Here is a 24,539-nt window from a genome sequence, read left to right on the forward strand (position 1 = left end):
GACATGGAACATTTGCTCCAATTAGCAACGTGTGAGCTATTTCCATTATGTGCCAATTTTTTTGATCTATTCTATTTTGTTGTGGTACAAGAAGTTCCATGTATGACTATTACTATCAAAGAAATTTTGAAATGGTCGATTGTCATACTCGCCATCATTATTAGACCGTAAAACCTTGATTGTATCTAAGAATTGTATAATGAATCATTGGGTACGTTTGGACTGCATAATTTGTTTTGCTTAATTTAGCATGCAAAATTTAATTTTAAATCTTTTTTTGGACACGTCATTTTTTGCATTTGGTTGGACAAGCGGATATTTTCAAATACCCACCAAATTAACAGACAAAACTTGTGTTGGAGTAAGGGTTCACGTGGTAGAGGGACCTATCTTGTTTGTTTAATTCTCACTCAACAGCTTTATTGCCTCTGTACTGACACATGAAACCTTTTGCCTAAAATCTATCCATTGTTGTCAAGAGCGTTGAGGATTCTCTGAGTTACTTTCCTTGCTTCTTCCGCGTACTCCAGCCACCACTGCAATTCGTATACCCCTTCGAGCAATAAAAAGTTTCATCCAAAGCGATGGTGCCCGGCCATTCTATTCCAGATAACGTTAATTAGTGTGCCGCAAAAGCCACCAATGGAGGCACAAATAGACAACCAGATCTGGGATTTGTATACGTGCGAGTGCCAAGTTATTTACCAGAGTTATGTTCGGTTGATGTTCAAAAAAGAGCAAGTCATCGTAACTGGAGCTTATAAAGAGCAAATTCAAAGGTGTCATCTGAAACAATTTTGCAACCAATTTGAGAACCAGGTTAGTTGCGGGTCTTTTTTTAATCCCGCTTCACGCACGCATTGCCTTCAGAGTTGCCGCATATAGGCACCTATACACACGGAATTTGTGAGTTATGATGAAATTTCATGTTTATTTGTAAATCGAGTTAAGCCAGCATTAGCGTTAGCCACAAAGTGAATGCCTGATGAACTGAATTATCTCGTTAGATGATTCATTCTTGACTGTCGCAAATCTTCTATTTTTTGACAGTATACATTTCAAAGAAATCCCATAAACGGAATTTGAGGCTTGCTGAAGTATAGCTACTATTTGAAAAAGATATTAGAATTTCTGTTGTTTAGAAATATGATGAAGTATGCTGAAGCTGTTTATATGCTGAAGTTTAGAAATAGCTAAGTATGCTGAAATTTTAATTAACCTGTTATCTCCTATAGCTGAAGTATAAACAGAATGCCTGCTGTTGCTTGAAAAAGATATACAAGAATAAGTCCATTAACTGTTCCATTTCCGGTGATGTTATATTTCCTATATGTTGAAGGAAAAATACAAACTTGTTATGTAGATGTGGGATTCAAAATCAGTTTCCTAGAGCTACGTTTGATACCTTATGCTTGGGTTGTCAGTTATTGTGCAGCTTCGCAGTTGTGGATTTGCCTTAACAGTCTGACTAGATAATTACAGATTGAGAGAGAGAGAGACAGAGGTTTATTTTATAAGGGAAACCAGCTAAAAAGTATCCTGCTTTTTTAGAAAATTAGGGGCGAGCTCTCAATGACCAGAAGTCATAATAGTAATGCTCTTTTAGAGATAATTTTTGAAGAATTGAGTAAAAAGCGAAAACGAATAAATGCTTTGTGTTTTCACAAAGAAATACCATAGGCAAGATCCCCAGGCGGTCATCCATTTCCCTCCCCCATCCGGTAACGAAGATTGAGAATAGAAGATAACTTGGAACCTTCCTATTTTAAACTACTTCATTCGAGTGTGTGATACTCATGAGCTGCATCCTCTTAACACACCCTGACGTGGAGTAAATGCCTAACAAGCGCAGGCTATCATTGTCCGGTCCACCAATTCTCGCCCGTGCATCCGAGACTTCTTCCGTTCACTCATTCACAGTCTCAAACGACTACATCGAATTTCTAATTAACTACTTCAAGGTAAGTCCATAGCTGTTATGTCATCTAATGTGCAAAAACAAGTATTTGCTTTGCATTTTCATGATGGTGTCTTCAACTTTTGACCCTGTATAAGCATCTTCATACATCCATTTATGATCATTCTTCGGTCTACTTGTTGAACATGGCTAATCATTCTCCAACTAAAGCTGTTTACTCCACTGGATTTTTGTGCTTTGTCTGTCATTCACATGATAGTTTGAGGTATGCAAGAGTTCAAATTAGCACCAATTTGGCTGATTCGTTCCCCTCTGCCGACGTATTGTCCAGCAATTACAGATGACAGGGTGTCAGCCTGTGCAATAATAAAACTTGCTCAAACTAAAAGTAATTTCTGTAGATAGTGGTGAGTAAGGTCGAATCCACAAGGATTGGGTGTAACTGTTTCTTTCCAAATTCACAGTGACAAGGGGGGTGTTTTTGTGCAGAAAGTGACAATCAAATAAATTCAAATAAAATCTAAGAAACTACTAAAAATTAAATAACAAATTACTAAAATCAAATGAGTAATAATTAAGGATCTAACCAAGAAATAACTTCAGTAATGGTGCACCTAATTGATCATCGAAACAAAGGCAATTCCAATTATTTATCAATAAATAGGTTATAACTACCAAACAAGCGATGGCAGTTAACCCCTCCTTACTGTGTCAGTGATTAAGGTACGCCCGTTAATCACTGCTCTAATTAAGAGATAATCTTAGGTACGCTTATAAGATTTAATTCCCCAATTGCCTTACGTATTAGAGGAGCCCTATTCTAACCAAATAACGCACTACCAGTGTTATTTTAGGTTAGCCCGCGTATCCCCCTGACACAAATCTAATCATGCCAGTTGCCACTATTTTGAGACAATTAAACAATTACGGATTCAACGTCCCAATTGACAATAGATTATCAAATTAACTAATTATCCGGATACAAGATAATCAATTAATTAAACAATCATAAGCACTGCAACCAAGGAATATGCGAATACCAATAAATAGAGAAAAAGATAAAATTAAATCGATCTCACAATTTTTAGACGACCCAAAGCATCCGTTGTTTCTTGACTAGAGTGGTGAAATTAGCTCATGTTTGATGAACAAAATCCACGCAAAATTGCGGCAATAGTTACAACCTTCGTATCCATGAATTGGGCAAATTCAATTCGCTCTAATCAATAAGAAAAGTAAGCTATAGGAGTTGATTGATTGCTTTTACTCTTGTCTGACATACGAAGGAAGACAATAAACTACTAAAAGCTAAAAAGAAAGAAAAGTCAAAAGCTCCATGCTACGCTACAAGATGAAAAACTAAAAAAGACCAAAAAGATAGTGCTCCTTCTCTGCAATTCTTATTCTAGTTCCTATCTATTGCTCCTGCCTTGTGCGGCGGCTCCCCAAGGGAAAGGAACAACCCCTCTTCAGTTCAGCCGTTGCCAAAAGAAAGGGCAAAAGATTTTTTCCTTTGCCAACAATGCCCTTGGGCTAAGCTCTGTGACTTGGGCTCCTTTCCTGACAAATTGGCACCTGTTATCATATTTTCGTTCTACTTCCTGAAATAAATGCAAAATACTAAAAGTGAGTAGAATCTAATAATTAATTCACATTGGGTTAGGTAATAGAGGAAATTAATAATAAAATAAATGATAAAATTGCAACCTATCAACAGATGTTATTATTTGATAGCTGCTACAACCACTTGGAACTTTTAATTTTCTGCAACCAATACTTTGGCATTTTGTTGCCTTCGGTTAGATCACTTGAAGTAGTGCATATGTCCAAGTTTGAGTTCGGCCTGATTACTTGAAGTATTGCTGTTATGATGAGTTATGCATTTTGTTTACTTTGACTAGATTACTCGGATTTAGCTGTCATCTAAGCCTTAGCTTTTTGTTAGTTCCAGCCAGATTAGTAGAAATACCAATCTGTAATTAGATATAAGCCTGAGGAAGTTATGGGGCCATCCACACGGATTTTGCGTTTGGTGTTTTCCAGTTGCTGTATTTGTTTGGATTAGGACTGCATGCCACTGTTGTTAATTAAATGGGGAGATTTGAACAGAAATTATGACAATACTTATATAAGTACATGAAATATAAAAACTACTTCACTTGGGACTGCTACATTTATAATGTGATTGCAAAAAATAGCATGTAATGAGTCACAATATATATTAGTGTTGCGCTGCAATTGTTGGAGAGTTTAATTTTTGTTATGCACTACTAAGAACTGATATGCATTTCCTTTGATCTTTAATCTGCAGATGCCTCATGACCACACCACCGCAAAAGTTCATTTGGATGAAAACATGGAGATGCACTTCTGTATGACATACGTTGAGTGAAAAAAAAGTGGGAAGTGGAATCCAAACATCGCCACCGAGGCAAATTAGATGAAACTGGCTGCCCACCTTAATTCCGTCTAGGGAAAGTAGTATGGTTGGACTGTCTACCATTCGAAATACACGTGTTTGAAGAGGATTTGACATGCATTTGCCAAATTAAAAGGTTTGCGACTCTCGGTCGAAACTGGAATTGGGTGGGACGAGAATAGGAGATACTTCTTGACCGATGAATCTCAGTGGGCCAATCTGCAAATGGTAATAACCTATCCAACTTATAATTGTTATTGACAACAGAATTTGTTTTCATTTTTTTCCCATGATGCTTAATTCATAACTGCTGGGTTGACTTGTGACTTGTTACTTGACTTTGTAATATTTTAAATGCAAATATGTAGGCTGCTATGGTAGAATAGGATGGATAGGTACTCGTTTGCTCACTTTTTAGTCTTGACTTTAACATATGAGATGTATGAGACTAGAAGGATTATTTTTTCAAATTGGAGAGAAGAATGAAGATTATCGGAACTTCAGATACCACCAGTGCGTCGACAAATATTCGATACTATCTAAGATCTTGGAAGGAGAAACTGCCACTGGAATCCAGGCAACTTCTTCTGCATCTCCATCTTCGCGTGGGGCTCGACATATTCCAGTTATTCATTTCAGAGGGCAATCAAGTTTGCATTTTAGCGAGGAATTGCTCACTAGTAACCTAGATGTCGAATACTACGATTATGCTCCTAAAGTTGGAAGAAAGAGAGGATCGGCCAGTGTAGGGCCTACGACATCGGCACACAGATCTTGCCAGAGCAAGTCAAGCAGAAGTTTCGACAATCCATTCGTTGAGTGTGCCAACTCGCTCAACAACCTAGCCTCAGTGAAACTGCAGATTAAGGATCGTCGCTCCAACGACTCTGAGAAATATGATGTTACAATGGCAAATCAGGTTACAGAGTCGTTCGAAGGCGTGTCCAAAGGGAGGAAAGTCACAGCTCTTTTACAACTTCAGGATGACAAATGGTGTAAGACTTTCTTGACTATGGCACGTGATCTTCAGGAGTATTGGATTAACTCTCCGGAGGTTGCCCCACAGAAGGGGTCAGATCAAGAGTAGTTCCTATTTCCAACTTGAAATTTGATCCGTATAACCCATATTCAAAAAGATTCAACCAAAAATTACTTGCAAATGAAAGTTAAATTACTTTCTCTTCATAGAAATTTGTTTGAGCCACCTCATAGTGAGTTTAACAATCATTGTTCTCTTAATTGAGTTCAACAATATTGAATATTGCATGTTAGGTACTTGTGCATTATCATATCCAATCACACTAATTATATATGGCCTCCTTTCTTTAGTAGTAATAGTTACTTGACATGTAAGATCTAACTTACATAATTGATAGATAAAAAATTAGCTGATCTGAGATCTCTACAATGTAGTTGTAGATGCAACCGCAAAAAGTTGCTCATGGCTCAGAATGGTTGAATCTGCAATTGCATCGATCCCTCTTTCATGATTGGCGATCAACCTAAATATGTTTTTTCATGGTACTTCCATGTGCTACCCTATGAGTACTCAATACTTCTCTTTCTGTAATAGTCATTTTTGGCCATTTGACATATATGACCTAACTTACATAATTGGTAAAGCGTGATTGGTGATGGACACCCATTGAGTATTCACAATACTTTTCTTTTTTCTTTTATCGTCATCACATTCACTTGACATTTAACATATAAGACATGCATATTTGGTAGGTGGTGATTTGAGTAGAATAAAAGGACCAACAGAACAGAATCACATGTTGCTTCATGAATGTTGGATACTTTTTTCCTTGGATAAAGTAGGATGACGGACAACAACCCTTATTTCATCTAAGAAATATGTAGAGGTGGAGCGCACCATTTTGCCCTCTGCGAGAGAAAAATCTTCGCTAGCATCGAAAAGGTTACTTAAGATGAGTATCCAATCTATAATTGGTCGTTAATGTCTACATTACTCCCAAGCTGGCCTGTACTATAAAAGGGTTCAATTGCTAAAAAAAAAAAAATGTTGTTCAAGCGATAAAGTGTGACTACCTTAAAGTTAAGGGGCAAAAATGTTATTAACTCTATTTAAAAACCAAATGACAGCAAAAAGTAGGCGCGTGCCCCAACCACCAAATATCTCCTTCTTGAAGAAGAGGCAATCTGAAAAAGCAGGCTACAAAAGTACTTTCACTATTTATATGTTTTCTTTTTCATAAATTACACCAAAAATACTTTACTGCGACTACTGGCTTTCTTCTTCACACATTCTCTCTCTAGGGTTCTACGTTGAGGACGAAGCAATCCATAAATACTCAGTCAATTGAAGTCAACAAAAATGGTAAATTAAATTTCGTCGAAGTTTTACAGTTTTGGTTCCACTGACTCAGATCTATTCATATTGTATTTTGATTTTTGGAAATTTTCTGTATTTAATTTGGGGTTTCTTCCCGGTGGTTTAGGAAGGGGTTGCGAATAGCAGCAATAGCAAATTGGACGAAAGAATTGAAGCTTTATTGAATGAGGAGAAGCAGATGAGGCAGAATGGCGACGTCGCCGGCACCAGAAAGGCCGTTACTGAGATTCTTCAGCTTTGCTTTGAAGCTCGCGCTTGGAAAACCCTAAATGATCAGATTGTTCTCTTGTCCAAACGCCGAGGACAATTAAAACAGGTTTGGTTTCTTTCGTCTCCCTGTTTGTGGTTTAGAAATTTTAATTATACACGTGTCTAGAAATATAGATTTGGTTTCACATGAATAATAAGCATTTGTTGTTTATTTGTTCAGCTATAGGTTTTGTTTTTGAGTTAATTGGTTTCTTTTTAATTTCGATGTTCTGTGTAAACTGAAATTGATTTGTCGGAAAAATGGTTGTTTGGTGACTTAAATTACCATACATGTAGATGTGAAAGGAAGGTTTTATTGGATTATTGACTTAAAATCAGCTTTTTTTAGTGGGTGTGTACTTTGATTGGTTGACAGGTTTCTCTGGGGAAAATGTTAATGTGATTGGACAGTTTTGATCTTCAGTGCGCTCTGCGTTTCCTAGCTTTGATTGGTTTACTATGATTTTTGGTCCAAGTGATGGGAGATATGAATTAATTGTAGACATATTCACACGTTTATTTGATTTTTTTTGTGTATTCAGAACATGTTTATGAAAATATTCCAGGAGATATAATGTATGTAGATTGCAGAACTTTGAGCAAGCTAATGCTTTCTGTTTTAGTTGGTGTTTATTTACAATTGCAAAGCTAGCGGTGTTTGTAGATCAGGTGAATTAGTTGTAAGTTGGAGAATTTTGACTGCTTTAGGATTGTCGATTGGATTTTTTAATATACCGAATTAGTTGGCCTTTTATAGCTTTCTTTGAATATGTATAGTTCAGGCAAAGATATTTGTAGCTGGGCGGAGGATCTATATTGAACATGATGACAGAAGTTCCACAAAAGAATATATGTGTGTGCTTTTTCATGCATTCAAGTATTCTAAATAAGTTGGATCTTTATGCTTTACCTTGAAAGTATGTCTTTTGAATTGATTTACTTTTGTGATGAAAATGGTTTTAGCGCAATTGCTTGGCTTCTTTACTCATGATTGTGGCTTGTTACACTGGTTTGAAGTACAGTGACTTGTTCCAGTTTGACAACCATACATATCTTGTAGTGGAAAAGTAAATTGATATGTCATGCTTTATCATAATCTCAATGACCCTGTTTCGAGTTCTTTTCATTCTATAAGATCAAGGATTACGGACAAATTTGTACTGGAGCAGAAGATTTTACTGGGTTTTGAAGTATAGTTATCTCAGATAAATTTATGGAACAGGAATGTACGGGATGGAACCCCTATTTCAATGGCTTGTAGACTTTTCATTGAGAAGTATTTGGCACATTTGTTAGTTATATTGGATTTAGGGGGCTATTTATGACTTGCAACATTTGTTGTTGGCTCTCATGTAACTCTTCTGTAGGCAGTATGAAGCTCCTTTCTCGTGTTGCCCCCTGAGAACTCTGTGAAGAGTCAGAAGCTAAAAGTATGCTATCACTTGTTGTACTTATTTGAAGTTTGGAGAGAGAGAGAGAGAGTGTGTGTGTGTGGATCTTTAGGCACAGCATATAGCATGTTTGAGCAAAACATCCATACTCAGTGACAACTTTTTAAATTAAATATACTGTTAGTTGAGGCCACACTGTGTGTTAATATGAGTTTATGAACTTGGAAACGCTGTTTTCTGTTGGATCCCCTTAAAGAGATTGGGTATAATTCATTTCCTGCAAGCCATGGAAACATTGAATCAACCATTTTATAGTTGGGTTGATGGGGCCTTTTCATTCGCTGACTTTTCATTGACTTAAGCTGGATTCAGTCATAGCCAAGTGTAATTTCTATATTATTTTGGCTTCTGTGGGTGGATTTAAGTATGTTTACTGGTATCCACAGCTATCAACACTAGGTTGTGTAAAATCACTTTTTCTTTTTTTGAAGGTATGAGCACCTATTCTTAAGAGACCGTGGGATTGATTGTGTACTTTTCTTTCTTTTGCAAAGGATCAAAAGCTAAGATCGGAGTGAGATATTTTTGTGCCTTTCAAAAGTTTTATTTTAATAATGGGCACTTGAACAAATTCTTGGTTAATGATCTGTTTTACTTAGGCATCAGGCGTGCCCTACTGTTGGAGTGTCCTTGTATTTTTCTTTTGCTCGTAGTTGTTCTTCTGTGCTTAGTCATATACCTTAGGAAGAGTAGTGTGTGTAAAGACAGAAACAGATATTCTTTCTGTAAATTCTAGTGTCACTATGAAGAGAGACAGTAACATCTGCATTGGATGGTTGTCGCTGTCTGGTAGTGCTGGCTTAGTAAGTTGTACATCTGAAATGATCCATCTACAATTTCAGTTTTTAACTTCAGTTTGATTTTTTTATTTTTTATTTTTTTGGTCTGTATGTGGTTCTAAACCACATCCTTTGCCAAAACCCCGAGTAATAGTTTCCAATCTGCCTTCCTTTTCTGCAGGCTGTACAAGCCATGGTTCAGCAGGCAATGCAATATATTGATCAGACACCAGACCTAGAAACGAAGATAGAGCTCATTAAGACTCTTAACAACGTATCTGCTGGGAAGGTGAATCAGTAGTTGAATTTGTAAATTGGTGACCTATTTATTTTTTGGAAACTTCTTTTCTTCATCTTACTCGGGTCGTTCTTGGTGACCCCGTAGATTTACGTTGAGATAGAACGGGCTCGGTTGATCAAGAGACTTGCAAAGATCAAGGAAGACCAAGGATTGATTGCTGAGGCAGCTGATCTGATGCAAGAGATTGCGGTTAGTGTGCCAAGTTCCATATGTTTAGATATGTATCTAGATATATAGATGTTTGTTGTGTTTGGTTGTTGTGAACTGGGCATGCTGTTAATTTTGATTTTTTGTCAACGTGTTCCTTTTTCCTAATTAGTAGCAAATATGATGTTTCAGGTGGAAACTTTTGGTGCAATGGCGAAAACGGAGAAAATAGCTTTTATTCTTGAACAAGTACGCTTTAAACTCTTTCCATTACTTGTTCTTAAAGCCAGGACAGATATCAGGAACTTTGTGCACCATTTGATGTCACGATTTTGCAGGTTCGTCTTTGTTTAGATCGCAGGGATTATGTGCGTGCACAAATACTCTCAAGAAAGATCAGTCCAAGAGTTTTTGAAGCTGATACTTCAAAAGAAAAGAAAAAACCCAAGGAAGGTGAAAATATAGTGGAAGAGGCTCCTGCTGATATTCCATCACTCTTGGAGTTGAAGCGAATCTACTATGAATTGATGATTCAGTATGGGTTCTTGATTGCCCTTTTACTACTGTCAGTTTTAGGCCTCTGTTGGTTTTTTGGTGTGAAAGAAGAAATTAAAACAAAAGCAGCTAAGAGAAGGCATTCGGCTGCCTGCTTTTAGTTGCTGTTTGGTGAATATCAATCTCTCTATCTCTCTCTCTCTCTCTCTGTGCCAAAGATAATGGGTTATAGTTTAATTTGATGAACCTTTAGCCAGTAGAGGTATTGTGCAACTGCAGTTAGATTATAAAATCATTGATAAGCTTTTAAAGGGTACTAATATTCGAGTGGAACTTCAGCAATTCTAGCTAATTAGTGATATTGGGGGCTTCAAGTAGTTCTGCTGGCAATGCTTTCAAAGCAATGCGTTGTGTTCTTTTTAGCAGTTTTTGAGATGACAAAAGGTTGTGGCCTTGGATACTTTACTATGTTCTGATGTTTGGTAACTTTTCACTGCCAGTCTCATAAATTTGCAAACAATTGTAGCAATCATGTGACGTTTTAATAAGATCTCTATCAGAGAGTCCACCCCACCTCTAAAGAATGATTAAAAGTATTCATAGTTCATAAGACATTCATATCCTTATTTGAAGAAAATCAACATCAAGGACCAATTTGATCATTTTACAAATTCTAAGCCCCTCTTAATTGACTGAAGGTTGCCATAATCAGTATGGGAGGCGACTGTAATATTGCTTGGAGCTTGAGCAAGTACATGAATTTGAAAAAGGAAATATGCCTGTACTTTTGTAACCATTATTAGGACTGCACCCTAGGTAAGTTTCGAATTTGGTTTATGCAGTAGCGTGACAAACAGTGAAACGCGTGAAGTGGTGCTTTCCTGATTTTTAGGCAGTTTTGAACTCATTGAGATTGAGTCTGGTGTTGTGATACATTGAGTGTGTCTCATAATGGTGTCTTTTATGTACGGTTTTGATAGCTGTATATCTTTTACCTGACAGGTAACATGGTCATAATTCAAAAATTTGTTGGCAAATAGTTTCCAAAACCAACCTGTCTGCTTACTATTTCAATCTTATCTGTATAGGTACCATTCACATAGCAATGATTATCTTGAAATATGCCGCTGTTACAAGGCAATATATGACATCCCCTCTGTTAAAGAGGACCCTACACAATGGGTTCCGGTAAAGGACCTCTTCCATGAACATATCTTTATTCTACTTGATTAGATATTGTGTCATAAATTAAAGATTGGTTGACAGTTGAACAGATTTTCTTTCAGCTCTGCTGATCTCTTTCATTACCATCATTTGTGCAGGTGCTTAGGAAAATATGCTGGTATTTGGTGCTTTCACCACATGATTCTATGCAGTCAAGTCTTCTTAACTCAACTTTGGAGGACAAAAATCTTTCAGAAATTCCTCATTTTAGGTTTGTCCTGTATAAGATTTTTCAGTTTCCTCTGTTTTCCTTGTGGCCTACTCTTGTCTGTGCTGCATCTGAGTTACACTAATTTGGGCCTGATTCTGTGATAAGGCTGCTTTTGAAACAATTGATTACAATGGAGGTCATCCAGTGGACAGCCTTGTGGAATACATTTAAAGAAGAGTTTGACAATGAGCAGAACATGCTTGGTGGCTCCTTAGCTGATAAAGCAGCTGAGGACCTTAGACTCAGAGTAATAGAACACGTAATTTCCTGGAAATCTTTAATCTATGTGATATGTCTAATTTTCATAATGACTACACCCCCTGAATTTACTGCTGTTATAGCAGTCTGTTGTCTCTTTTGATTTTCTTAGTAAATCAATGATCACTAATCTACAGAAGTATTCTTGCAATGCAGAATATCCTTGTTGTCTCAAAGTATTATTCACGAGTAACCTTGAAGAGACTTGCAGATTTACTGTGTCTAAGTATCCAGGTTTGTTTCATTTCTTGTAACACTAGTAGTTCCATCTGCATTTGTTTAAAAAAAATAGAAGTTACGGATGGCTATAAAACTACCGTGAAGTATTAGGGGTAGTTATAAAACTACCTTGATATTCCATTAATTTTGTGTGAGAGGTTTGTCCAATTTCATCTTTCATTACATGGGTTGTGTTGGTGTTTTCAGTGTTATGATTTGTGGTAGTTTCTTAGTGGTTGATGAATTGGGGGTTAAAAAACTTCATTAACATCAGACTCATGCTTTATATATAGAAAGATATTATACTTTGTTCCCCATTCCTGCAGAAAGTAAATCAATTCTAGTTATAATTTTTATGTACTTGCAGCAAACTTGTTATTCCTCAGCGACGCCCCCCCCCAAAACAACAACAAAAAAACAAAAGCAAAAATCTTCTTTCTTTTTTGTACATCTTGTGGTTTTTACACTTAAGCTGTTTCATATGGTGATATAAATAATGATGATGGTGACAAAAACAATACTGGTGAATGAAATCTTCCTTTTATGTGAAAATTCCTTTTTCTTTTGAATGGAAATGATTGAACTGATGATGTGCTGGACATGGATTGCTAGGGCTTACGTCTCACCAGGTGTTGCTTTATGTCAAATAACCTTCCTTCTCTCTTCCAATTTTTTTTCCCTTTTGTCCTTTCTTTCCCCATTTCTCCTATGGTCTTGTGCTAGCAGCTGCGCAATGTGGTTAACAAAACACGGATTATTGCTGTATCAACTCTACTGGGTTCTAATTATTTTTCAACTTCATTTGTAAGATGAGTTTAATCAGGATTCTGGATCATTTTGTGTTTGGTCAGTAAGAAGCTTCTAATAAATATTAATTGCCCATGCCCATACCATACGATTTGTTTCTGTAACTTGAACTTGAAATTAAGATGAAAAAATTGTTTGACATGATATATGATACATTGTTCAAGTTAATGACAGAATTTTCTGAGTATTTTGGTTTTAAAGATGTTTGGCATGATACGTCAATTAAACTTTTTTCTTGTGCTGAACTGTAGAACAGTTATGAATGTAATAATGTGAAAAAGTCTTAACACCAAAGAGAATGGCTTAGTTTTGTAGTAGGTGCATGTTTTGGTTCTTTTCTGAAACTGCATACTGGATGTATGTTGAAATCAGTTTAAAGTGCCCTTATTTCACCTAAGTATCTATACATGCTTTTGAGCCATTTCATGTCTCTCATGGTTTATGACGTGCACCTAGAATTTCTTATATTCATTTCAGCTGTGTTATATATAGAGACTAGGATGGTAAACCACCACCCCCCCCCCCTTTTTCGTCCTTCCCTATACCAATTGAAAAGAAAGCCTTAAACTTGCTGCTATTGTGCTATAGGAAGAATTTATGATGGAAATTCTGTACCCTCCAAATCTCTATTTAATTTATCATCTGCTATCCTCTTCCTGCACATATAATAGACTTTATGGTGCTTGGTTACTTTATGTCTTTCCTCTTTCAAGACCCTTACAAACTTTAATTCCAATTCATTTGTCCCTCATGCTTTTTAAAGCTGGGATGATTGTAGATTTAGCCCCCAAAGTTCTTGACTGGTTTCCATTTTGGTTCCTGTGTTTCAGCTGAACACTTTTACTTGCTTATATTATGTAATTGTTCCTATGTAGGCCCTTGTGTTTAAATTTTGAAACATCTGGTGCCATTTGTTTTTGTAACTATGGATGTTGGTATATTTTAGCCGTATCAAATAGAATCATGGAAACTCTAGTGATCAAGCATGTTGAACATGGAAACATGAGATGTAAGTGCCATGAAACCAAACATGAAGGGCCAAAAGGATTTCTTTGGATCATGATGGACCTGGACTGGATTGTAACAAAGGAGAAAAAGTGGGATGCTAGCATTTTTTTCTCAGATTTTCTCCTGTTTCACTGCTTTAGCAGTACAGACTTTTCCATCGTTCATCCTACTGCATACTCTATATAGAAGCATATACTGTACCCCATCATCATATATGCATAATGCAGTTCTGCAAAGGCATTTACCCTGCATAATGAACCCTTGGTAGGTCCTTTTTATCTGAATTTACCTTTTAAACCGGGCTTTGTGGTTTTGGGATATCTATGTGCCTATAAGCTTTAGAGGGCTATGTCATAATTATTCAGTGATTCAGATCTATTATATCTAGTTGTCCTCTTTTGCCTGGTGTTTCCATTTTTTCCCATTCAATTACATGATCTGTCCTTTCTTTTTCCATCCTTCGTGCAAGAAATCCTTTTGCAAGATTTTGTTTTTCACTTCACCAAGTAGAACTCCCTTTGGGAGTTAACTTTACAGCAATCTTCTTTTTTTTTTTTCAAATCAAAGAACCCGTAATTTCTTACTGTCTGGTAACTGTATTTTGGTTATTTAGCCAATATTTGCATAGAAAGAGTGTCGTTATACAATTGAAACCCTGGCCGTGTTTCTTTTACAGTCTCGGAAGATTTGCAGTTTTCTTGAAAATGTGATTTTGCAGATATTTCGAACACATTGTTTTCGTCGTCTTCTCTAATGTTATACGTGTTTCTATTCGATTTCTCCCTATTGCAGGAGGCTGAGAAGCATCTGTCAGATATGGTTGTCTCCACAGCACTGGTTGCAAAGATTGACAGGCCACTGGGAGTAGTCTGTTTCCAAAAAGCAAAAGATAGCAATGATATCTTGAATTCATGGGCTATGAATTTAGAAAAGCTTCTTGATCTTGTGGAAAAGAGTTGCCATCAAATTCACAAGGAGACGATGGTTCACAAAGCTGTCTTGAAAGCTTGAATACATGCTGACATCATGACATCCGCGTAAGATTTTATCTGTGACTTTTGTTGGGAATGCATTTGGCGATTACTTTTGCATGTTACAGAGATATGTCCAATAATGTGAGATTGTAATTACATCCTCGCAGGTTGGCGTTGGGGTCCCTTTTGGCAATATTTGCCTGAGAACATGTTGGACTTGAATTCTAGCCGAAAAGCTATGCGTGAATTTTTTCCTTCTGCAGATTGGTGCTGATGCTTCTACATGTTTCTGCCGAGCCTTCTGTGATGCTTTGTATCTGTTTCGCGATTTATTCATTATCACAAAAAACTTCTACACTTTAGTGCTTAGGAATCGCTTGGTATTGGCGCCTGTACTCCTTTTTGCACATTTAACTTGCGAATTAGGGCCTCAAAATCATATTTTATCTCATGATCCATTACTGTTTCAAGTGTTTTTCATGTTCTTGTTTATACCGGTGTCGGGATCGAGATTTGGATACGGATCTTCAATTCGCCATCACAAACTGATTTTTGTTTAATGATTTAGTGGCCTTTAACGCTTTGCAAGAGGCTGTATCGAGAGTTACTGGTAGTTTTCGAAGGCTTCTTTCCACTAGTGGCTGTTACGTTTTTGCATTAGCTCTTGAAACTTCTGTTGCGTCTGGAGAAATCTCAATTCCATTTTCTCATGAAACAAAAAGGCGTTCCACATACTGATACAGAACAGGAGCAAACCACCCACCAACTTTGCCTGGCAATTCAAAGCCTACAACAATAAGTAAACACTTTTGGCAATGTGACACGCTCGTATGCTTTTCAGGTCAAAATACAATCTGGGGTATACTTTCGAGGCTATTTCAAATATGAAACGTGGAAAAACTATAGAGACTATTTATCGAATTTTTCCCTTCTTTATTTACACCGAAGTAAAAGTGTAAAATCCCAAATTGCTCGACTTGTGGTTTTGTACTGCATATAGCTTTTTGTTTTCCCTATCAATTAGTGTCCTTTGCCCTTATTATTTTACGGAAAGTGCTCGGTTTCAATAAAAACTAAGCGAGTTATTCAAAGTTTTGATCAATAGGTAGGGAAAATGGATGAAAATCTCATAGTTGTACGATTCTCATGGATGAGAAATTGTACAATGAGGAGCCCTCCTAATGATCATACGAGAACACAGGATCCAATATTCAAAAAGATGTTCATGTCCCCTGTTCAATGTATTATGCAATCCGTGCAGTTCACCGCAGCAATCAAGTTTAGCCCTTTGAAGCCACTTACCAACTGTTTACACATATCCTTCCTTTGCTGTCTGCTGCAATTTCTGCTGAAGAACACTGCTGACTTCTCATTGTTGATGCTTTTTCCCTGATGCTTTCTCATATTTGGTGAGCAATTCCTGTAGTGCTTGGGCTTCTATATCATTTTAAATAACTGAGAAACACAGAAAATATTTCCCCATTTCTTTATCTACTTTTATAGCTTCTACTCTTTCAAATTAACATGCATACTTTATAAGAGAATATAAAAGAAAAATGCAGTAATCCTAATTTAAACTGTACAGAATTTGTGAAAAAGATTCCATCTTTCATACTTTATAAGTGACAAAAGAAGAAGCTTTTAAAGTACTTGGTTCTGTCATGAATACCTACCTATTCTTGACAACCATTTATCATTTCAAGAACTTAGCAGAGTAGACCTTAATATATAAGGTGCAATATAGAAATAGTATGCATCTCAAGACCTGCTTAATCATTTGCTCAATCGATATGTTGGAATAGCCATCAGATGCTTGGCCCTGGTCATCACAAGGCCAAATTCCTCGGTCATGTCTAGCTCTGAAGGCAGCATCCCATTTGGAAGTTCCCAATTGAAACAATGCACCATTCGTGCCAACATAAGACGGACCACAGTTAGCCCCAACTGCATTCCAGGGCAGCTTCTTCTGCCTGAGCCAAAGGGAATAAGCTGGAAATCATGTCCTCTTACATCTATGTCGCTCCCAATAAATCTCTCTGGTGTAAACTTCTCAGGATCAGACCATGCATTTGGATCTCTTCCGATTGTCCAAACATTGATCGTCACTCGGGAATCTTTCGGTATATGGAAACCGTCAACTATGCAATCCTCCAAGGCTGCATGAGGAAGAAGTAATGGTACAACAGGATGGAGCCTTAATGCTTCCTTTACAACCATGTCTAAGTATGTCAGGTTTTCCAATTCTGATTCCTCAACCATCCTGTGTAGGCCTACTTTTTCGTCCAATTCTTGCTGGACTTTCTTCATTACTCGGGGGTTTTTCAAGAGCTCCGCGAGTATCCATTCAACAGTTGTAGCTGTAGTGTCCATTGCTGCAGTAAGCAAGTCCTGAAATGAAGATGCATATTTTTTTAATCTCTATGTTTCAGGAGATTAACTAATGTTAAGGGAAAGCAATGGCAGAAAGTTCTCACACCCTAGTGGACTAACAATAGAACACCATCAGTCAACCTGACACTTGTCAATCATGATTAGAGAGAAGTTGATTTAGAATTCAGAAAGATCCTACTGTGACTTGAGCTAGTAAATATAAAGACTGATGGAAAGTAAGACGCAAGAAATGATCACCAGGAGCAAACTAAAAATGTTGTATTGGCTATGTAAACGACAAAAGCTTTGGCCTTTCAGAAAGTAAGCCACGGATCATTGCAGACTTGAGAAAGAAATGGAGCATCCAACTTAAGAGTAGATTGTAAACTTAATTCATGCATTCCTTACCACCAAAACTGCTTTGATGTGGCGGCGATCAAATTCAAATTCAGTTTCTTTAGATTTCATGAGGGCCAAAATGGTATAGACAAAGTCATCAGCTTGCCTAGCTTGGTTTGCAGATTGCTCGTGTTCATCAATAATCTTCTCTAAGAATTCATCAAAAATTTTGCCGACAGTCTTCATTCTCCTGGTCAAGCCTTGAAGATCAAGTACCTTAAGAAAAGGATAGTAATCTCCAAGGTTAGGTGTTGCCATTAATTGCATAGCCTCTTTAATTACTGCTTTGAAGCCTCTGTCATCGAATTCCTTATCAGCATACTTCTTTCCAAACACCATCAGACAAGTCATGTTCGCGCTTAAGGCAGCAACTTCAGCACCAATATCAACAACATCATGATTAAGAGCCGCCTGTTTGAGTGATTCAACAAACAATCCAAGCTCTTCCTTTCTCACAGACTGAAATGAACCGATCTTAAGATTACTAAGCAAATTTAAGGTGCATAATTTACGCATGTTGCGCCAATATGGACCATACTTCCCAAAGGCCAGGCTTCTTTGCCCAAACATCAGATACTTTGCAGCTTCATGAGGTGGCCTACTGGCAAAAACAAGATCATATGTCTTCAGGAATTGCTCAGCCGCATGGGGGGATGAAACAACGATGTTTGATATGAATCCGAATCGTAGATGCATGATAGAACCATATTGCTTAGACAGCTTATGCAGATCCTGGTGAGGATTTTTCCCCAACAGATGAAGATGTCCTAGAATAGGAACTCCTCTTGGACTAGGGGGCAATTTCTTCTTCTTGTTCTTTCTGATCAACAATGAATTGAAGAGAAGAACAGTTGCAAGTACTGTGAAAGTTATCCAGACCAAAGCTGAAAACATCATGATTTGGAAGATCCTTGTTGCTTTCTTGTCTTTTTCAGCTTGAATTTATGCAGATGCTTGAAGTGATGATAGGTAACAAATGTTATTTAGCAGAATAAAAATGTAACACAAACTTTATTCAGAATTTTTGGCTGTTTTCTTTTCTTTGAACTTCTAAAAAACCGGTCAATTTGTTTCCTATTAATTTTGTTATCTAAATTCAAACGGAACCGTTAATTTTCTTTGATTTCTAAATCAACTGAGGATTAGAAGTCGCATCTGGTGGCTTAAATAAAATAATAGGAATTCCTCTGTTTACCAATTGAATATGTGTTACTATTAGGTAGTAAATCACATCAGAGGAATTATTTTCTTTGATTTCTAAATCAACTGAGGATCAGAAGTTGCATCAGGTGGCTTAAATAAAATAATAGGAATTCCTCTGTTTACCCATGGAATATGTGTTACTATTAGGTAGTAAATCACATCAGAGGAATTATTTATCAAAATTTATCTCAGATAATCTACCGTCATTTATAAATTACATTTTCTAACCGTCATTTTATCTCATGTACATCATATCAAAAAAAAATGCTATAGTATTTTTTTAAAAAAATTATCTCAGATAATCTACTATCCGATGGCTTATAGTGTATTATCATTAAAGTACCTTTATTGGAAAATTAATTTTAAAAAAAGCCCTGCTTGACGTATTTAACATATGTTGGAATATTTCAAAAAATGAAAAATTTTTGTCATTATTAATCACAATTTTAGTCACAAATTCTTTGTAAAAGTCAAGAATTTTTATTGTTGTTAGGGTTGATATTAATGCCAATTTGATATCATAGAATGAATCTAGACAAATATGTTTTGTAACAAAAAGAAAAAAAAGAAAAAAGTCAATGATTATGCATTAAGGTTGTAACTCCTATACGTTTTCAAAAGGATTGCGAGTTTTAAAAGGATTATTATATCATTCTTTTACATCTATCCTGCAAAAGTAATAAATTAAAGAACTGTTTAACTTGAATATTTTTATATAGAGCAAGAAACAGAATTGGGTCACGCCTTATCTTGGACTATTAATAGGCTACAGAAATATTACTTTAATATTATGTTGGACTATTAAAAGCCATAGTAATATTGTGTTGGACTTTGTATGCTAGAAGCAATGTGCTAAAACTTTCTATATCAGGTCACAAATAAGAGAGCAAATTAGTTCGCACCTCTTCCTATTCCATTGTATAGTACTAAATCTATTAGAGTTTTTTAGCAAGTATCTAATAAGCACTCATTAACACACTCAAATTTGACCTAACATATCATGTATATATATACATACTAATAGTTATTATCCTTATATTTATACAAGTTTTCAAATTAATATCATATTTTCAAAAATATAACACCTGAAATTAGGGGTGGACACGGGTCGGGTATCCGCCCCTATTATGATTTGGTTGATCCGACCCTAATATATCGGATCAACCATTTTGCAATCTTAACCCGCTTCTAATGTCTTCGGGTACCCGAAAAAAAGAGGCGGATCATAGGGTACCCGCCACTAAAAAAAAATTTACTTTCCAATGAAAAAATTGCTTTCCACCTAATATCAATATGTTTTTCAATATAAAAAAAATCCGCTTTCCAATTAATATTAATAGAGATATTGTAATCAAAGTCCATACATCACCATTCTCATGCATTTCATCCAACAATGAAACCAATCTCATAAATTTAGTACATTTTAGAATTATAATATCTAATAGATAAAAGAAAATTTCATGATAATTTTGAGTACATTACCATTCTCACACATTTCATCCTTCTACAACACAACAAACACAAGGGTAATAAGTATTCGGCAACTTTTCCAACTTCCTTAAGGATGTTATGGTACAAGACTGCATCCCAAATGAATCGACTGTGTAATCAAGTCCGAAAAATAATTGAACAGAGCTGATTATTTTTGGAGAAAGTATATCCAAAATAAGTTTGAAAAACCCTCCCGAACTTCCTTACATCTTTGGAATAGACCTTATGGCACTAAAGGTGATGAAAAAGAAAAATAAATTTCTTGCATTAAAACAAAAGAGAGAAATTTAAGTGACATAATTCCAATAAAATAAATCAAATAAATAAATAAATGAAAGACACAAATTTTTTAATTACCTAGCTAACAGAAAATTGGATCTTCAAACACAAATATTTGATTGAATTGATGAAAAATTTGCAAGAAAGATCAATGCAGGTAGAATAAAAATGAAAAGGATGAAGGGATGAACAATTCTTATGATAGAGTTTCACAAATTTTTTTTCATTTTGTTCATTTGGTTCAGGCTTCATTGAGAATATTCGCTTTCTTCAAACAAGATAAGGAGAGGCGGATCATATGGGATTAGAATATGAGGCTATGAGCCATTTCACTTACATTTAGGATTAAAATTATAAAATTATAAAATGACCACTAATTTTTTAAATATTTATATAATATACCTTGCGGGTTGGGTACCCATGGATTTTTATCTTTTTTATCCGTATCAGTACCCATTTTTGTGGGTACCCGATCCTCATTTGCCTCGCTAAGAAAAATCGAATCGGATATCCTATTTTTCGGATCGAATTGGATCGGGTTCATCAGGTTTTCGGATCGGCAGGTTTTTTTGTCCACCCCTACTTGAAATAGATTTTTATGAGTATTCAATAAGCACCCGTTAAACAAACCCAACATATTATTATACTATAATACTACTCACAAGTATTTCTTTTCTTCCCTTTATGTGATGCCATATATAATCTTACTGATTAGATTTCTCATCATCAGCCAATTATTATACTACTGTATAAGCTATCAAAAGTCATAACTGGCATGAACCATCAAATGTGGAATGCTTCTCCTGCCATATTCAAATTTTAGACTTGGTAGCTTTGTCTTGATTATACAACTTTTGATTAATCTTTTTTTTTTAAAAGGAAGTTTGACTATCTTCAATTTTAATAGTCATGCTTGACAAATTAATCGCAATCCAAGCCATATATTTGTTCTTCTGCTTCTCTGTGCCAATTGAGAAGCAATTGCCTTTTGGAAGCCCAAACTCTTTTAGTTCCAATCTTAGAACGCAACCAATTTTTCTGTGCGGCCTTTTGACCTTTCAGATGCTCTTATTTTAAGTAATATGTAATTTCCAAATGCTTTTTTTTTGTGTCTCGAAGATCATAATTTATTTTTCGAGCTTTAATTTCTTAAATCAGAATATGTCAATTGACCATTTACAATTACAACTTCAAACAACTATCTAATTTTCACATTTACAAATTAAACAAGATGTTTGATGATGTTTCTTCTCCTTTTCTTTTTCCCTCTTTAATCGGCAAACTCCAAATGTTTTGGGCACGATTTAGCTGATTATGTTTTTTTTTTTATTTAAAAGCTTTGCAGCCGTGCAATATTTCATTTCCATGACTTTAAGTAGGTTATATAATTGAATTAATTTTCCAATGTCTTTTCCCTATTAAAGTATTGATAGAAGAAGCACGAATCCAATTTTTTCAACCCTAGTACTGCCAACTAGAGGTTTTAAGGAGTTTGATTATTATTTTGATAATAAGGAGTTTGATTATTTGCATGTTTGAATCTTTCAAGGATGTTAGCTTGCAGCTTGTAGTTAGCTGAAAGTGGAATGGCTTATAAGAGAAATTGGGAGCTTAGAATTAAATGTTAATTTGAATTTTGTTCAACGCACTTTTATTTAATGTGTTTTCTGTGTATTTCTATTTTTAATTTATTTGTAATTTGTAGTTCATTGAGATTACTCAGTCTCCTTGTGATGAGTTGTGGGATTTATCCAGTTTGACTATGCTTTACTGATCGAGAAAATGTGGGTTTTAAGGGGAAACAAAGAAAGACAAAAGATGAAATCAAGAAACTTATAAATCAGCTACAAATCCATATAAACTCTATCACATCATTTGTACTGCTAACTTTTATTACATCCTAAGCCTGAATCATCCCAACACCAAGAATCAACTCCAAATAGACAGTTGAGGCCATTTGTGCAGGTTCTATTATTATATGAAATTATGATGTGTTTTATTTAAAAAAGAAAAGAAAAGATTGCTGAGATCTATTATTAAATAAAATGTTATTCTTTTAGGTATAAAAAAATTTTTGGGTGGATTCATTTCCAACCACCACCACGAATTAGGGCATATTTTCGAAACCATAAATCATTTATAGGGATTCTATATCACCTACCAATTCAGTAGTCATATTGACAACAATATTCGAACAGACTATTTTACTTGTTGATATATGTTTTACTTAGAGTCAAATGGAATATATGTTTTACTCATTGATATTATGTTTTACATAGAGTCAAATGGTATATATATTTTACTTGTTGATAGCTCTTGGCCATTCCAAAGTCCAATGCCACATAGTGGGCCATTGTTATGGTCCCAACCCCTACCCTTACGCCTGCTGCTACCTCTACCTCTCCAATTAACTCTAGTTGGGCCTCTTGCAGTAGTAGAATTAGTTATATCAGCATTTCAGCACTCATCCCAACACTAGAAATCAAAATAGGCTCAACATTAATTTTAGAGTGGCCCTTACCAGCTCCCCTTCCTACACCCCTATTGGTACCACTTTTTTCACCTCTATCTTGTGCTAGAAGTCTAGCAGCTCGTTTAGTAGGTCCATGTACCTTGCAACACATCAAAAATTGACAGCTAGATGTAGATATAAAAAACCCAACAAGCATATATTTTAGCTTTTACATGTGCATTCACTAGTTTCTTTTGCCGAGTGACTTTGCAACTTCTATTATTGTGATCAGTATGACCACAATGACTACAATGAATTAGCAGCCCTATTTTAGACCCTTTTTTAACATGTAAATCCTCTAATGGAGCCTTTTTTCTCAATTTCTTAGGTCTACCTGAGGCTATCCTCCTACGAGATGGGAATAATAAATCAAAATCTATGTTCACCTAATTTGCTTGGTCTGGCATAGGCATAATAACTTTTGCATATGCCTTTTTATATGTTTCCACTGAGTATCAATCATTAACATATGCATATGGATTTTTATTGTCTTGCACAAGTCCAGCATATACATGGACACACGGAATTCCTGTCATATCCCACTCACTACATGTGCAAGACCTTTGAATTGCATTAACAACAAAAGTTTCAGCTATACCAGTCACCTCATACATCTCTCTTATGGACACAAATGCGTCAAACTGAGCTAATTATTTTTTCCTCTCTTCAATTTTCTGACAAATCCTCGGACAATTGTGAGACTTCACCTTCTGAATCCAGTCTCTTTTTTCTTGAAATCTACACATTATTTGCCTTCAAATGGCTTCAAACATAGTCAAAACAAACTCCTCCCTAGCATCCTTAACCTATTGATTGAAGCTCTCACATGTGTTATTACTTAAGAGGTCACATTTTGCCCTTGAAGAAAAAGTGTGTCTAGCCCACAGGTTAGCTGGTATGGCTCTGAGCCATGCATGTGCTTCTGGTGGTACTGTTTGCAACTCTCTCATTTTGCTTTTATAGTGACTAGGCAAATAAACCCTGGCTGCTGCTCACATTAAGTCTCTTAGCTGCTTATCCTTGAATTTTAGATTGAAATCAGCATACATGCGTCTAACACAAAATCGACGCTCCACTTCATGATACTTATTCTCAATGCAATCAATTAATCCCTAACATAAAAAAATAAATCATAGAATTAGTGACATGAGTAAGTGAGAAAAAAAGAAAATAAAGCAGATTATAGTGGTGCTAACATTTTGTCTATCTGACAAAAATACCCAATTCCTTTCAAATGGAATCCAAATGGCATCAATAAGCTGTCCAAAAACCACCTCCAACTATCTTTGCTCTCAGACTCAACAAGAGCCATAGCAATTGGGAACATCTGGTTATTTGCATCCCTACCAATTGCAGACATAAGCTACCCTTCCATGACCCCCTTAAGGCGACATGCATCCAACCTTATTACAGGCCTATATGCATTTACAAAACCTTTCTTTTGTACAGTAAACATCACAAACATTCTC

At 35.9% G+C, this 24,539-nt stretch overlaps 2 protein-coding genes across 3 annotated transcripts; one reads left to right on the top strand and one right to left on the bottom strand.

Moving 5' to 3' along the window:
• Positions 1 to 6,452: 6,452 nt before the first annotated feature.
• On the top strand, positions 6,453 to 15,286 carry LOC113701861 (26S proteasome non-ATPase regulatory subunit 12 homolog A-like). 2 transcript variants are annotated; one of them, XM_072059030.1, is made up of 13 exons: positions 6,453 to 6,521; positions 6,618 to 6,678; positions 6,800 to 7,009; positions 9,354 to 9,461; positions 9,558 to 9,662; positions 9,813 to 9,869; positions 9,959 to 10,155; positions 11,204 to 11,303; positions 11,438 to 11,550; positions 11,656 to 11,809; positions 11,965 to 12,042; positions 14,635 to 14,879; positions 14,984 to 15,286. In XM_072059030.1, the coding sequence occupies exons 2-12, from the start codon at positions 6,676 to 6,678 to the stop codon at positions 14,851 to 14,853; spliced, it is 1,344 nt and encodes a 447-aa protein (XP_071915131.1). In that variant the 5' UTR covers positions 6,453 to 6,521; positions 6,618 to 6,675; the 3' UTR covers positions 14,854 to 14,879; positions 14,984 to 15,286. The 2 variants fall into 2 exon arrangements, with proteins under 2 accessions (XP_071915131.1, XP_027078521.1); XM_027222720.2 differs by lacking the exon at positions 6,453 to 6,521 and having other exon boundaries at positions 6,540 to 6,678.
• A 1,117-nt stretch (positions 15,287 to 16,403) lies between these two features.
• LOC113702489 (cytochrome P450 71AU50) lies at positions 16,404 to 18,615 on the bottom strand. The gene is made up of 2 exons (XM_027223720.2): positions 17,595 to 18,615; positions 16,404 to 17,204 (listed from the first exon to the last, which is right to left on the bottom strand). The coding sequence occupies exons 1-2, from the start codon at positions 18,480 to 18,482 to the stop codon at positions 16,590 to 16,592; spliced, it is 1,503 nt and encodes a 500-aa protein (XP_027079521.1). The 5' UTR covers positions 18,483 to 18,615; the 3' UTR covers positions 16,404 to 16,589.
• Between the last annotated feature and the right edge of the window lie 5,924 nt (positions 18,616 to 24,539).

This window comes from Coffea arabica, chromosome 7e, assembly GCF_036785885.1.
Source record: "Coffea arabica cultivar ET-39 chromosome 7e, Coffea Arabica ET-39 HiFi, whole genome shotgun sequence".
In the NCBI taxonomy this organism is placed as follows: Eukaryota; Viridiplantae; Streptophyta; class Magnoliopsida; order Gentianales; family Rubiaceae; genus Coffea; species Coffea arabica.

Coding starts and splice junctions, on each gene's coding strand:
- LOC113701861 (XM_072059030.1), top strand. Junction 9,462..9,557: donor ACAACGTATCTGCTGGGAAG/GTGAATCAGTAG, acceptor GTGACCCCGTAG/ATTTACGTTGAGATAGAACG. Junction 11,304..11,437: donor ACCCTACACAATGGGTTCCG/GTAAAGGACCTC, acceptor TCATTTGTGCAG/GTGCTTAGGAAAATATGCTG.
- LOC113702489 (XM_027223720.2), bottom strand. CDS start 18,482: ATGATGTTTTCAGCTTTGGTCTGGATAACTTTCACAGTACTTGCAACT. Junction 17,205..17,594: donor ACATCAAAGCAGTTTTGGTG/GTAAGGAATGCA, acceptor TCTTCATTTCAG/GACTTGCTTACTGCAGCAAT.